At 52.5% G+C, this 15,291-nt stretch overlaps 1 protein-coding gene and 1 non-coding gene across 2 annotated transcripts; one reads left to right on the forward strand and one right to left on the reverse strand.

The window, feature by feature from the left end:
* Positions 1–1,274: 1,274 nt before the first annotated feature.
* LOC130839451 (U6 spliceosomal RNA) lies at positions 1,275–1,378 on the forward strand. The gene has a single exon (XR_009049848.1). It is a non-coding gene; the product is annotated as a U6 spliceosomal RNA (small nuclear RNA).
* A 2,157-nt stretch (positions 1,379–3,535) lies between these two features.
* Positions 3,536–14,571, reverse strand: SLC1A5 (solute carrier family 1 member 5). Its single transcript, XM_057711729.1, has 8 exons — positions 13,378–14,571; positions 11,027–11,069; positions 10,539–10,586; positions 9,320–9,486; positions 7,308–7,541; positions 6,258–6,452; positions 5,978–6,112; positions 3,536–4,406 (listed from the first exon to the last, which is right to left on the reverse strand). The coding sequence occupies exons 1-8, from the start codon at positions 13,944–13,946 to the stop codon at positions 4,172–4,174; spliced, it is 1,626 nt and encodes a 541-aa protein (XP_057567712.1). The 5' UTR covers positions 13,947–14,571; the 3' UTR covers positions 3,536–4,171.
* Positions 14,572–15,291: the final 720 nt, after the last annotated feature.

Below are 15,291 nucleotides of genomic sequence, written 5' to 3' on the forward strand. Positions count from 1 at the left end.
GTGACTTCTCTTGTTGTGGAGCACGGGCTCGAGGCATGTGGGTTTCAGTAGTTGTGGCGCAAGAGCACAATAGCTGTGCTTCACGGGCTCTAGAGCACAGGCTCCATAGTTGTGGTGCACAGGCTTAGTTGCTCCGAGGCATGTAGGATCTTCCTGGACCAGGGATCAAACCCATGTCCCCTGCATTGGTAGGCGGATTCTTAACCACTGCGCCACCAGGGAAGTCCCAGGTGGAATTTATTGTATGTAAATTATACCTCAATAAGATTGACCCCCAAAAAGCAGATGGGGGAGAGGGGCCAACTGGCCTAGAAACATTGATCTATCACTAGACGACAAAGCTGAGTCACGATCCTCCCTGCCCACCAGACTGTCCCTCTGAGCTTGAACCTGGGCCCAAGCCCAACCCAAGGCCAGCCCAAGCCCTTCCTCCCACGCCAGACTCCTTGGGAAAGAATAAGTGGGATGTCCCAATAATAGGCGTGGATGGGGCAGGGAAGAAAGGGGGAGGGAGGTGGGGCTGGGGGGCTTTTTCTTCTGCTCTCAAGTAACCGTCATCAGTGGTCTTTGGGTGAGGCGTAACAGTCATTGTCACCAGAGGGTGACACCTGGCAGTGCGTGCCCAAAGTCACATAGCTGGCTGGTAGCAGAAGCAGGATCTGCACCAGGGTAACAGCCTCTTTTTTTTTTTTTTCCTTTTTTACATTTATTATTTATTTATTTATTTTGGGCTGTGTTGGGTCTTTCTCTAGTTGTGGCAAGTTGGGGGCTACTCTTCCATTGTGGTGCACAGGCTTCTCAGTGCAGTGGCTTCTCTTGTTGTGGAGCACAGGCTCTAGGCGCGCCGGCTTCAGTAGTCATGGCACGAGGGCTTAGTTGCTCCACGGCACGTGAGACCTTCCCGGACCAGGAATCGAACCCATGTCCCCTGCGTTGGCAGACCAATTCTTAACCACTGCGCCACCGGGAAGCTCCGTAACAGCCTCTTGTAGTGAGGCTGCTCTGTCGCTGGAGTCCAGTTCACTCCTTCTGCAAATATTGAGTACGTACTCTGCACCAGGCCCTCTGCTGTGCTCTGGGCGTAGGGCTGTGAGCAGGACAAAGGTGGCTCCCTCCTGGAATGCACGTCCTAGTGGGGCCCGGGTCTGGGAGTCACTCGAGGCCCTATGCATACGGAGGAGCTTGAGATGGCTTCAGTTTTTCTATATGACCTAGATCAGCATTTTAGGCAAATTAATGGCATGTGCCCAGCAAATTTTTAAAAATGGAATAGAATGCTTGTTTCGGCAGCACATATACTAAAATTGGAACAATACAGAGATTAGCTTGGCCCCTGCACAGGGATGACATGCAAATTCGTGAAGGGTTCCATATTTTTCTAAAATATGATGCAAATGAGCCTGTCTACGAAACAGACTCACAGACACACAGAACAGACTTGTGGTTGCCAAGGGGTGGGGGGTTGGGAGAGGGATGGATTGGGAGTTTGGGATTGGCAGATGCAAACTATTATATATACGATGGATAAACATCAAGGTCCTACTGTAGAGCACAGGGAACTATTCAATATCCTGGGATAAACCATAATAGAAATGAGTATGAAAAAGAATGTATGTATGTGTGTAACTACATCACTTTGCGGCACAGCAGAAATTAACACAACACTGTACATCAACTATACTTCAATTTTTAAAAATGGAATAGAAAAAATTGGGTAAGTGGGAATTCCCTGGTGATCCAGTGGTTAGGACTCTCCACTTTCACTGCTGTGACCCAGGTTCAATCCCTGGTCGAGGAACTAAGATCCCACAAGCCACACAGCATGGCCAAAATTTTGAAAAAAAATTTAATTAAAAAAATTTTTTAAATTTAAAAATAAGTAAGTACTGTTTGGTAGAACTTGGCCCAGTTGTATATATGCATATTTTCTACACAGATTCTATGTGCAATATATTACATATGTAGGTGTGTGTCTCTTTAAACAGGCATCCCTCTTCATCTGAATCTAACCCATTCCCCAAAAATCATGAAATAGAAAATTGGGGAATAAACAACTATTTCAAGTGGGGAAAATCATGCACTGCTAGCTCCATCAGAAAACCCCAACTGATTTCCCCAAATATCATTCTTATTAAACACTTCTATAACAGCCCACTAAGGCTTCTGTCATAATAGAAAACATCGAAAACAATTACTTAATTATTCAACACAACGAATTCATAAGTGGCTATGTTTGTGTGTGACACACAATTTTGCACAGAATTAGATATGAATATTTCCCTGCCACAGAGCAACCATCAGGAGATACAACTAACTAAACCCCCAAAAGGAGCTAAAGCTATAACATCTACAATTGGACCCAGATTGGTGGTGCCTCCAGGGACCTAGGAAGGGCGAGAGAATGTCAAGAGTAACATGCTTCAACAGTACACAAGACAGGATCCTGTTAGAACGGGTGAGTCCTGACTGGTGTCATCCTCATCTGGGACTCAAACAGTACCAAAAATAGTTGCAGAACAGGTTTTTGGTTCAAACAGCAAATTGGGGGTTTAAAAAGAGCGAGTCATTATTGCGGCTATTAGGCTAGTGAGCGTTCAGCTATCAAAGGACAACTGCATTCCTACGGAGGTGGCTACAGCAGGAAATGAATGTACCACAGGTGGTGCAAAATTTTTAACTGGATTAACTGGAAGAGAACATATCCAGGGTGTATAATGCACACATCTTAAGTGTACCAGTTATTTTTCCAAATGTTTACATCTGTGTGAGCATCCGTCATACCACAATATAGGACATTTGCTGTGTCATAAATTTCCCTTGTGCCCTCCCCCAGTCGATAGATCCTCATAGGTCACCACTGTCCTGATTTCTCTCTCCATAGACCCGTTTCGTCTGTTTAGACCTTCATATAAATGGAATTATATGGCCTGTACCATTTCCTGTTCCTTTCCTTCAAATGTTACCAGAGAGATGCATTGCGTGGAGTCTATCAATACCGTTTTTGCCCAGCAGTCTTCCATTGAATGAATGATTGGATCCGCCAATCCAATGGATTCGTTTCTAAATTTTGGCAGTTAGAGAACAGCTCTAAACATTTGTGTACCAGTTTTTGTGTGAATAGGAACTTTCATTTCTCCTGGGTCATTACCCAAGATCGGGACTCAGGAGCTCCATGGTAAGTAGATACTTGAATATACACTTTGATATTAAAGTGCCCGGTTTTTATAAGCAACTGCCCAGTGATTTTTTTCCAAAGTGATCGGACCATTTTACATCCCCACCAGCAATGCATGGGCTGGCTGATTGCACATCCTCATCAGCACTTGGTATTGCTTTTGCTTGTTGCCATGCCAGGGTGTGTAGTGGTATCCCGTCGTGGTTTTCAATGGTGGTGTGTTTTGTTTTGTTTTTGGCTGCACTGTTTTTTGACAAACAGATATTTTATTTCAATGAAGTCCAATTGATCATGTTTTTTTGCTGTTGTTTTCTGTGTGGCTAGCACTTTTAGTCAAATTCTTGAAAACATCTGATTAGGTACACTTGACAGTTTTACTGCTGAAAAACCCCTCTGGAGTAACAGCAGTGTGTCCTCAGTCTCCCCTCAGGGTTCTCAGGAGCGTTTCTATTACTGTGGAGGGAACAGAGGGCCTGGGACAGGGTGGGACTGTACCGTGGAGAGTCACAGAAAACACACACACGCAGACACACACTCAGAGCTAGGGCTACAGCCACTAAAATAACCAACAAAGGGGCCAACAATCTGTCAGAACATCCTTCTTCTCAAAGAAGGCAGAATTTCCCGTGGTGCCCTGTGCCCTCTGCCCTGAGACAGGGAGGCTCCCTGGATAGGGTGTGGAGGCTGCTACTTCTCCATCTTGCTGTTTCCTAGCCTTGGGTGGAGGCAGGAGTTGAGGACTGGGGAGAAGATCTGGGGACAGACAGTCTCTCTCTCTTTCTCACACACACAGGCGCGCGCACACACACAGCAAACACATATACCCCAGCAGCGAGGCCTCCCAGATCTGACGCTGGGGAGGGAAGCTGAGGCCTGTGGCTCCCCAAGTGTGTGGGTGGGGCCCTCCAAGAGTCGCTGTTTGTCCGTTCATCCATCCCACATGATTCCAATGTCCAAAGCGCCCCTCATCGGGGCAAGGAAGGTCCCTACTGGGATTTACATGACTGATTCCTTCTCACAGGGGTCCGCGTCCCCAGCAGGTTCTGGACAGCGTTTGAGAAGAGGGTTCCCTTCCTCGGTGGGGACCGGCAGCACGGCCAGGGGCGCCTCACTTTTCACCTGGATCAGCTCGGGCACCGAGCTGCGGGACTCTGTGCGATCCACGTAATTTTGGAGGAGTCCCGCTCCAAAGGCGTCCCCTTCCACGTTGAGGACGGTACAGGACCGGTCACTGAAAGGGGAACAGTGAGGGGGAAGTGAGTGGGAGGGGAGGGGTCAGGCCCCAACCCTTCCCCCCCGCCCCCCAATCTTCAAGTCTCCATCATGCCCTCCTTCACAGAAGGCTGTTCTACTCCTCCTACACCCAGAAGCTCATCCCTCCATCCTCCCAGGATTCCAAATAGTCCTTCCTCTAGAACCGTAAAGATCTTTTCCTCCAGAACCCCAGAAGCCTCCTACCCACCTTCCTTCCCCTAGAATTCCTAAGTATCCCATCATGCTTTCTCTGCCTTAGAACCCCAAAGATCTCCTCCGTCCTCCCTGGATCCCCAAAGATACTTCTTCCAATAAAATACAAGATTTGTTCCTTCCGGAACCTCAGAAAGTCATCCCTCCCTTTCCTTGGGGCCCCAGAAGACCCACCAATGCCTCTTCTTCCTTCTGAAATACTAAGTTCTCCCTCAGGTCCTTCTCCGCCCTAGAATCCTAAGGGTCTTTTTCCTTCCTCTTTACATACTTTTTGGGTAGGTGTGTGTGTGCCATTTTAAAAAACTGAGATATAATTCACATACCACCAAATTCACCCTTTAAAAGCATACAACCCAGTGGTGTTTCGTTTATTCACAGCTACGCAACAATCACCACTATTTAATTCCAGAATATTTTCATCACTCCAGAAAGAAACCCTCACACCCATGAAGCAGTTATCGCCCATTTCCTCCCATGCCCCAAGCCCTAGGCCACCACTAATCTACTTTCTGTCTAGAGTTTTGCCTATTCTGAACAGTTCGTATAAATGGAATCATATATATGCGGTCCTTTGTGTCTGGCTTCTCTCACTTAGCATAATATTTTTAAGAGTCTCATGGTAGAGTATATATGTTTGTATCACTGCTTCATTCCATTTTATTGCTGAATACTATTCCATTGTACGGACATATGACACTTCGTTTATCCGTTCATCGATTGATGTATTTGGGTTGTTTCCACCTGTTGGCTCTTATGAGCAGCGTTGCTATGAACATTCATGTACGAGTTTTTGTGGACATGTTTTCAATTCTCTTGGGTTTAAACCTAGGAGCGGTATTGCTAAGACACATGGTAACTCTAACTTTTGAAACCAAACTGTCTTCTCATCGTTTACGATCTTAATAGCCTCAACATGATAGCTAACAATTACACAGCATTTACTACTTACTGTTCGAAGTAGCTGTTCTCAGAAAACTGTGTGTTTTAAGGCATCTAATCCTCCAGGAGAAACTATTCTCTCCATCTTACAGGTGGAGAAACTGAGACACAGGGAGATTTAAGTACCTGCCCAAGGTCAAAACAGCTAGCAACAGCGGCTCTGGGAGCCTGGTCTATTAACCACTGGGGCATGCTACCGTTCTGGGGCTCCTCTTGGAACCCCAAAGATCCCTTCCTTCCCTCTGATTTTAACACTCAAGTTAAGGTCCCCTCCACTTTCTTCTAAAACTCCTTCCTTCCTCTCTTCATCTGCTCAGAGGCGCTCAATGACCCTCTTGTTCATCCCCTTTCTCAGGAGTACCCCTGAGCGCTCCTGAACCGCAAACCCACACTCACACTAGCCAGTCCACCGCCAAGATCAAGGAGATGTCGCGAACCGGCAGGTTGACCGCCTCAAGGATGATGGCCAGAGTGAGGACACCTCCAGCGGGGATGCCTGCCGCGCCCACGCTGGATGCTGTAGCGGTGACCCTGGGGAGGAGAAGGTGGTCAGGGGGAGGCCCCTTGGTCGCGGGAGAAGCTGTGAGGGGTGAGGCTGCTCCCCCCGGCCCGTGCCCATTCTCAAGGGAGGGGTCAGGTGGGTTGGAGGTCCTCGCCGCAGCCACCCCACACTCACAGGATAGTGATAATCTTTACAAAGTCCAAGGATCGCTGGTTGATCTGCGCAATAAACACGGCGGCCACACACTGGAAGAGCGCGGCCCCGTCCATGTTGACAGTGGCACCGATGGGCAGAATGAAACGGCTGATGTGCTTGGCCACGCCGTTCTTCTCCTCCACGCACTTCATCATCAGCGGCAGTGTGGCGGAGCTGCAAGCGACCGCAGCAGATCTGAGTTAGCGGTTACCGCAGCCAGCCCCGCCCCCCGCTCAAGCCACGCCCCCCTCCCCTGATCATCCGCTGGACCAGACCCCGCCCACACAGCTACGCATCCAGGGCGCAAGCTCCGACCTCCCCCGCCCTCCCCCGCCCCCCACCGCTTCCCACATCCCCAGGCCTCCCCACCGCCCCCAGCCCTCCCCAGCTCTGCCCCCAGCCCTCCCCAGCTCTGCCCCCAGCCCTCCCCAGCTCTGCCCCCAGCCCTCCCCAGCTCTCCGTACCCTTCTCTTCCCTAAGCCAGAAGGCACTAGGGATCCCAACAGAATGGAAGCATTCCAAAATATAGGGAGTCTTGAACCCCTGAGAGATTACCACCGGCTACTCCTCAAAATACAGGTAAAAATTCATACCTAAATTCTAGAACGTCAGAGTGCTCACTGACTCACACCCCTTCCCCATCTCTACCAATAACAGACCACGACTAAGAATTACGGTACTCTTGGGGATGCTGCTATAGGGAGGGTCGGGTCCTAAGGGGACAGGCCCAGCAGAGATGGGCTAACTACCCAGGAGAGGTGGAAGCAGCTTTTAGAGGTTGGATCCAGGGTAAAGCACTAGATAGAGGCGGGGTTCTCAGCAAAGGAAGGATACATCTCCAAGGGGCAGTAGTTTCCTAACTCAGGGAGGTGGGGGTGTTCTACGACCTTATGAGAAACTTATAAAAGTATGGCCCCTGTATCCAGATCCCATGTCCCCAAACAAAATTTCAGGGTCTTTAGACATCTGATGCCCACTCCAGGCCCCTTAAACTTAAAAACCCTGCCCTGCTCTGCCCCAAGGTCACACCTGGAGGAGGTCCCGAAGGCAGTGGCCAATGGCGTCATGATGCCCCACAGGAAGCGGTAGGGGTTCTTGCGGGTGAAGAGGAAGTAGATGAGGGGCAGCACCAGGAACCCATGGATGGCGTGGCCGAGCAGGCAGCACAGGATGTATTTGCCGAGACTGGCGAAGAGCACCCCCACATCCTCCATCTCCACGATCTTGCCGGCCACCAGGAACAAGATGCCCACAGGGGCATACCTAATTACCCAGGAGACAAATTGCCACCTCTGACCACGTGCCCACCCAGGGCCAGACATTGTGCTGAGCACATGGCCTGACCCCATTCCTCAGCCTCCCTCAAAGTCAGGAAGCGCCCACAGCAATGTGGGCTAACATTCAGGCACTTCCCCTGCCATTCTCCACTCTCTCCCCTTGAACACAGTGCCACTGGGAGATAAAGAAGTTTGGGTGGTTCCATCACCACTTGGAGTAGAGTCACCTACCAGATTTGAACTTAACACATGACCAGGAAAGAAACACCCACCATGCGTATCATTTACATCTTCTGGGTTTGTTTGTTACAGCAGCTAATATGACATAAACCAATATACTCTCTGACCATAAAAAAATAAAGACCGTGGCTCACGTCTTAATGACAATTCCCAGGTATGACTCATTTATGACGTGCCAAGCCCTTGAATGGGGTTGAATCTTTATCACAACCCCACAAGGGCGCTCCTATTTTGTGTCTCTTGCTGCTGTCATTGAATGGAACAAAATCGAATAGGTCTATAAAACAGGAACCATAATGCTACCAACCTCAGAGGAAGCTTGGGAGGATGAAATGAGATGCCAGTTGAAATGAGTTGAAAGCTTTTGGTACACAGTAAGTGAAGTCTCTAATAGACTTCTGCTGGAATTTATTATCACCTCCCAGGGGTTGCTCGCGTCTCCCAGGCAGGAGGGCTCCCAACATCACCTCCTTGACTGCCTGATCACTATGGCTACTAGTCTCCAAACCTCTTCTCCTCTTTAGTAACAGAAGAAAAGTGCCATTTCCCAACCACCTGTGCACCGAGGTTTGGCCAGATGTCCAAGTTCTAGCCAGTGAGACAAGCCCAGAGATTATAAAAGTACTTCACAAATATTAGCTAAGCTTGTTTATTATAGGCACGCTATGGGTCAGACACTGTCCCTAGAACTTTACAGGTATTAACTCACTCAACGGCATTTTCCAGATGGGGAAACTGAGCCACAGCAGGATGGGAACCCAGGCTGCGCAGCCGCAGAGCCTGCTGTTACCCACACGCCAAGTGTTTCTGTTAATTCCACACAGCAGCTTCTTAGATGTTAGCTACACTGGAATTGGGGTAGGTAGCAGGGACCAGTGGGAGACGTGGTAAAAATGCACAACCCTAACCCACCTCCTGATTTCTGACCTTCTGGATAGGTCCTGAGAATCAGTGTGACACCACGTGGAGATGAGACAGGGAGATGGCACAGGTGAAGCCCAAGGCCTCTGCATGTGTTTTTTTCCCTCATCTGAGGCCATTTAACAAAAGCTCATACATGATGGTAATAATTGTAGCTGATATTAAATGAATGCTCAGTAGGTGCTAGACATTTAAAGCACTTTCTAAGTGTTTTACTTATGCCTGTCATTCATTTCATCTTCATAATAACCCTATAAAGCAGGCATTATTTTTCAGTATTGATCCAAAGATGAATATTTGGTGACAATGAAATCTCAAAAACCGAGGTGCGTTAGTCAGGCAGTGGCCACAGCTCGGTGGTCTTTTTGTCAGCCTCCAGTAGGATCCAGAAGTGTCCAGGATCAGTCTTAGCTCTCATAGAATACAGCACTGTCCTCATCTTATAGATGAGGAAACTGAGGCACAGAGAGAGTAAGTCCCTTGCCCAAAGTCCCACGGCCAGGGGAGGGTCGACACTGGATTTGAATCTAGGCCACCTGGTTTGAAGGAGCAGACAGAGGGCTGCCCCACCCCACACCGCCAGCCTGCTTTCCCACCACCTACCACATGATCCAGGAGACCAGCACCATGGTGGCATCGTTGAAGGAGTTGAAGAAGCGGATGAGCAGCTCTCCCTCGGGCCCCAGCTTCCGCAGGGCCACGCCAAAGATGATGGCAAACACCACCAGGCCGAGGATGTTCATACCCTCCACCTCGCTCCCAACGGGCACCTGTGGGCAAGAACAGATGGGGATGGGAGGGGCCATTCAGTCAACCTGCCCTCTGACTGAGGGCCTGTCCTGCTCACTGCTGGGACCCAGCAGAGACAAGACTATTCCCCGGGCCCCTTCCTCCCAAGGCTCACAGTCCAGGTCCAGGAACCACCCACAGTGGGCAGGGCTGGGGTGGGGGGAACCCAGGGGAGTATGGGAATCGAGGAAGGTGGTGGTGCCAAGCTTGGAGGAGGGGAATCAAGGAGGGCTTCCTGGAGGAAGGGGCTAAGATCTGGAGACCAGGGGTGAACAAGGTAAGGGGGAGAGGGGTAGAAGGGTCTAGAGAGAGGTAACAATAGGCAACAACCTCTAACTTAGGCATTCAAAGAATGGAAAGAAATTCGCTGTGGCTGGAGCAGGATGGGCCAGGCAGAGTCACAAGATGAGGCTGGGTGGGCAGATGGGCAGGGGTGGGACCTCACAGGACCCTGTGGACTATGCCGAGGAGCCTGGGCTTTCTTCCGAGGGCTCTAGGGAGCAGGACAGGGCTTTAGGCAGCAGAGAGACCCGGTAAGGGTAGGTTCGTGCTTCAAAAAGAATACTCAAGGGGACTTCCCTGGTGGTGCAGCGGAAAAAACTCTGCACTCCCAATGCAGGGGGCCCAGGTTCAATCCCTGGTCAGGGAACTAGATTCCACATGCATGCCGCAACTAAGAGTTCGCATGCCACAACTAAGACCCAGTGCAACCAAATAAATAAATTAAATATTTAAAGAAAAAAGAATACTCAAGCTGACAGGCTGAAGGTGGGTGGGAGGGGAAAAGAGGAGCCTAGACCTGAGTGTGGCTGTGGGGAGGGAGAAAAGAGGGCAAAACGGAGATTCCAGAAAGGCAGAAAAGAGAGAAATTGGGGAGGGGCTTCAGCGAGTTTAACACAGGTTACGCCGCAAATGTTAGAAGACCCAGAGGGCAGAAAAGACCAGGGTTAAGAAAAAAACGGAGAAATCACAACGATGAGCCAAGGTGCAGGGCACCCCGCTCCCCTACCCCATCACCCTTCCCAGCTCTTACCTTCACCCGGGTCCCGATGAACACTCTCTCCTTATAGGAGGTAGCATACTGCAGGTGGAGATGGGAAGAGTCAGCGTCTGTTGTCATCGAGGTGCCCCCACCCTGTCCTGGCACTGACAATACTCCAAGCCCGCCCTAAGCATCCCTTAACTGTGGTCTCATTCCATCCCACCAGCAGCCCCGCTGCGGTAGGACTATTCATGCCCCCATTTTGCAGAGGTGGAAACTGAGGCTCAGAGAGGTAAGGGCCCTTGCTCAGGGTCACACAGCTGGAATTAGAACCCAGAGGGTGCTCAGAACCCATATCCTTATGAGGGGCGTGGATGCGTTGCATTCAGAAGTCACCCAGGAGCCCGGCAACATGGCCTGTAAATATGTGGGCATGTGTGTTTCTCCAGGTACCACCCAAAATCAGGCACCAAGGGGCTGCGACTGGCTGTCTCCCTCCCTGCCCACCCCAACCCTGAGGGACATCCCCGAGGACTCACTGAGCGGAAGGCTGCGGACACCAGATTGGAGGGGAAGATATTTCTGCAGAGATAAACATGGGGACGGGGAGTATTAGATACCGCAGGAGGAGGTAGGGGGTGTCGGGGGGCTGGGTTGGCCTCCTGGGGTGAGGGGACCCTTGGAGGCCCCATTGGTACCCAAATGTGGTCCCCACCCATGCCTCAGCCAGGTTCAGCCAGGCAGAGATGAACCTGGACCTGCACATCTTTCCAGGGTGTGGGGAGTCTGAGTTGGAATCCTGGGGCCCCAGGAGGCCCACATTCTAGCCCCCAGGGAATGTGGATTGAGGGTAAGGGATGCCAGCTTCCCAAGGCAGGCTGGGGCAGGGTTATGGGACGGAGACCTTGGCTCCACCCCAAGCAGCATCCTCAATACTCTGGACGTCTTGCATCAGCCACTTCCTCCTGGAGGCCCCAAGAGGGCTGAGGAGACAGCTGGCCCTGGGGCTGGCTGGTGGGTTGCAGGGTGTGGGGAAGATCTGGGTGTGTCAGCGAAGAGGTGGTGAGAAAGCGACAAGGACTGGCTGTGCTGCCCTGAGTGCACCTTTGTGTGTATGCGGCCACCCTTGTGTGAGGGTGTCTGGGTGTGATTAGGTGTGCAGCAGCGTGCGTGAAACCCCACCGAGCGTGTGAGGGAGTGGCCCCGTGTGTCTCAGGGTAAGACAAAAATAACATCCAAGGCGGCCATGGGCGCTGTACTGAGTGCTTTATATAAACCAGCTCATTTACTTCTCCCCACAGCCCTCAGGGCTGGGCACTATTATCCCCATTTCACAGAAAGGGAAACTGAGACACTGACGGGTGAAGAAACCTGCTGTTATGAAGTGGCAGAGCTGGGATTTGAAACGGGCCAGCTGGCACCACGGTCCTGACCACTTGGCAACCTCGAATGCTCCTTCGCACCAAAGAGGCAGATGTGCAGCTGTTGGTGGTGACTGGTAAACAGTTCGTCGTCAGTTGTCAGTATCCGGTTGCGGGGGGGGATGCCGGTTAGTGTTCAGATATGTGTGACTCTGTTGGTGTGTGGCCCCATAGGTGTGTGTGGGAGTGCGTATGTACGCTTGAGCTGTGTGTAGGCAGTGTTCCACGTGTTGGTGTGGTCAGTGGTATCACTGAGTGTCTGCATGCCTGTGTCCAGCTGTGTGTCAGCTGCTTATAACGTTGGGCGGCTCTGAAATGTTCCAGCTCAGTGGCCGGGTGGCTGGCCAAATGAGTTACATGGATTTTGGCACAGCCGGGAAGCCTGCACACATAAACAAACTTTGAATGGGTGTGCCACCTGCAGGTCGGCCTGTACCCACCCAGGCCAGCCAGGGCTGGGTCAGGACGCAGCTAATCTCCTCCAGCCAGGAGGTGCCCTCCTGCCGTAACTTCTGGACACCAAGCCTCCCCCCAATATCAGCCTGTGCTGATGCCCCAAGAGGCTGGGGGGACACTGTTCTGTGACTCATCATTTCCTTCGCCCACTTCCAGGAAGTCCCCAACCAACCTGGAGACACTGAATCAGCAGGCATTAAAGGCAAGGCCATGTGGACCCAGCAGTCTGCCCTCCTTAAAAAGGGGAAGAGCCATTCTTGAGGGGCGGGGAGCAGAGGCCCGAAGGAAAAGAATCTGCCCCCTTTCTGGGCAGCCTAGTGAGAGAGGAGGGCGGCCAGGGACCAAAGTAGGAAATAGGATGGAAAGTTTGCAGAGGTGGCAGGACTTACCGACCAGTAACATATAAAGGGGAAACCAGGGTACTGCCCAGCTGGGCGGGGAAGAGAGGCTGAAAAAAGGATGTGGCTGTCTGGGGGACATGTGGTGTGGGGAACCACGTGGGAAGAGGGCCTGGTGGGGGGGTCACTCTGATCTCAGGTCTTCCAGGGCTTCCGAAACTTTTACCCAGACACTTAAATGTTTATCCACAAGCCCCATCCTGGGGCCCTTGGCCACCCAAATATCCCCTTCCAAGTTTCCTCAGGATCCTCCCCCTCACAGCAGAGACCCTCTTATGGCCCCCTCAAACCCCTCAAGCATCACTCCTCCCTCTGTAAGACCTCCACACCCCATCACCCTCCTGTGGGGTCCCGCTTATGTACCCAGGCCCCCATATTTAGAAACCTCCTCCAGGAGTCCGTCCTCACCCTCTGTACCCTGACCCTCAAGGGGCCAGAGCTCCAACTATCCCATCCCGTTTTCCTGAGGCCCTGGGGATGTCCCGGCCCCGGAGGACCCAAAGGCCCTCTTCCGTCCACGTGGCGACTCCCGCCAACCTTAAGACGCATCCCCTCCCCACGAGGCTTAAGCACCCCTTTCCCCCCCACCCCTCCACCGGGCGGGCGGGGTCTGACCTCACAAGATCCAGGAACGAGTCAAGCACCTCCTTGGTGGGGGCCTCTTCCACGGGGTCCATGGCCCCGACCGAGGCGTTGATGGCGGCGAAGGCGGCGCCCGGCTTCAGCGCGAGAGCCAAGCCCACGCCGAGCGCCGACGCTAGCAGCGTAGTGACCAGGAAAAAGAGCAGCGCCCAGGCGCCCAGGCGGCCGAGCGCGCTCGGATCCAGGCTGGCCGCGCCGCCGATCAGACTGCACACGACCAGCGGCAAGATGATCATCTTCAGCAGCCGCAGCAGCAGCTCGCCCGGGAAGGCAAAAGCCTCCAGACGCGCGGGGCCCAGCGCGAGCGCGCCCCCGGCCCCCGAGACCCCCAGCCCCAGCGCCACGCCCGCCACCACCGCCACCACCGTCAGCAGCACCAGCAGGTTGGCGCGAAGGCAGCGGCGCACCTTGTCCCGGGAACCGCAACAGCCGCCTTTGGCCGAGCCTGGGTCCTCCATGGGGACCAACGCCGAGACACCGTTGGCGGTGGGCTCCGCCGCCGCGTACCCCTTGGGGTCTCCCTTAGCCGGATCTGCCACCATGATGAACGCGCCGGGGTTCCTTGGCGCCTGGAGTCTGGGAGGGCTTGGGGCTTCTTCCTAGGACGCTATCGTTCCTTAAAACTTTGTTGAATTAACAGCCTGGAGGCTAGAACTTTGGAGGCTTCCTTGAAGCTGGGAGTTCACAGCGCTTAAGTTCCTTGGCTCTTAGAAGCTGGAGTATTTGAGATTCCCTAGGCTGGGCGCTGGGGCTCCTCGGCTCTTCGTTTGTGCCCGGCGCTGAAAGCTGGGAGGTGGGAGTACCTGGGGTTCTTGACCCTGGGGGTTAGGAACACCCGAGTTTCTCAAACTGGGACCTGGGGTTCCTGGCTCCGGAAGGCTGAAGGCGCCCAGGCGGCGGAGGTCTTCAAGAGTCCAGGTCCTGGTGGCGCAGATCCGGGACTCCTGGATCCGGGAGGCGGGGACCTGGGGTGCCTGGGTCCTGGAAACGGAGAGCTGGGGAGCCTGAGTTTGGGGGCCGGAAGACGGAGCTCCGGGAAAAGGGGGGGCCAGGCTCTTGGGTCCAGGAGGGATGATCCAGGCCCCTGGGTGCCGAAGGCGGCGGCCCGGAATCCCGGGAAGAAACAGCTGCTAGCTGAATCCAAACCTCCCGGGCGCGCCGCGTGGCTCTGAGGTTTAGCGGAAGCCGCCGGGATTAAGACCCCGGGGCGAGGCTTGAGAGAGCGGGGACCCACCCGCCGGTGCCGATTGGCTCAGTGGCCTTCCAGGGCGGGGCTTAGGGCGGGGTAGGGCCAAGTCACCCAGATAGAAGCGGAGAATAATTCAATTCAGGGGCGGGGTCGGGGGGAAATGGGAGGGGTCCGAGGGGGGCGGGGCGTTGGGAGGAGGCTTTTTCCCCCCAATAGGGTCGGGGACCTTTAAGCCACAAAAGTTCCCGGCGCGAGGGTGCCAGGTGATCCGCGGGTGGCTCATCTGCAAATCAATTTAACCTGCAACTCCTCTTCCGTCCTCAATTCCGGTCTTTTGTCCCTTCTCGTCAATTCCTAAATGTAAAATACAGATTCCCTCACGTGATCGGTGTAAGGGTTCAATGAGATGGGGTGATTTATTTAACAATGTTAATAATTTTCAAAATAAAGGTTTTCTGTTCAGAGCTCCACACGTATGAACTACTTTCAGTCATTATATTAGGACTGTAATCCACTTCCCCCTAGGCAGGAAATTTGCAATTCATCCATTAAAAATTATAATTCCGTTTAATGACTGTGCTAATGTGTTTGCTTTCACCAAACATTTCCCCCTTTTTATTATGGAAAATTTCAAACATACAAAAAAGTTTAAAGGATTTTACGGTGAACATCCGTATAGCCACCACCCAGCGTCTACA

This window comes from Hippopotamus amphibius, chromosome 16, assembly GCF_030028045.1.
Source record: "Hippopotamus amphibius kiboko isolate mHipAmp2 chromosome 16, mHipAmp2.hap2, whole genome shotgun sequence".
Lineage (NCBI taxonomy): Eukaryota > Metazoa > Chordata > Mammalia > Artiodactyla > Hippopotamidae > Hippopotamus > Hippopotamus amphibius.

Excerpts from the sequence above, each read along its gene's own strand:
- SLC1A5 (XM_057711729.1), bottom strand. The coding sequence starts at position 13,946 with ATGGTGGCAGATCCGGCTAAGGGAGACCCCAAGGGGTACGCGGCGGCG. Across the intron at positions 10,587-11,026 it reads TGTCCGCAGCCTTCCGCTCA|TATGCTACCTCCTATAAGGA; the intron begins GTGAGTCCTCGG and ends CTCCACCTGCAG. Across the intron at positions 7,542-9,319 it reads CTGGTCTCCTGGATCATGTG|GTATGCCCCTGTGGGCATCT; the intron begins GTAGGTGGTGGG and ends CTGGGTAATTAG.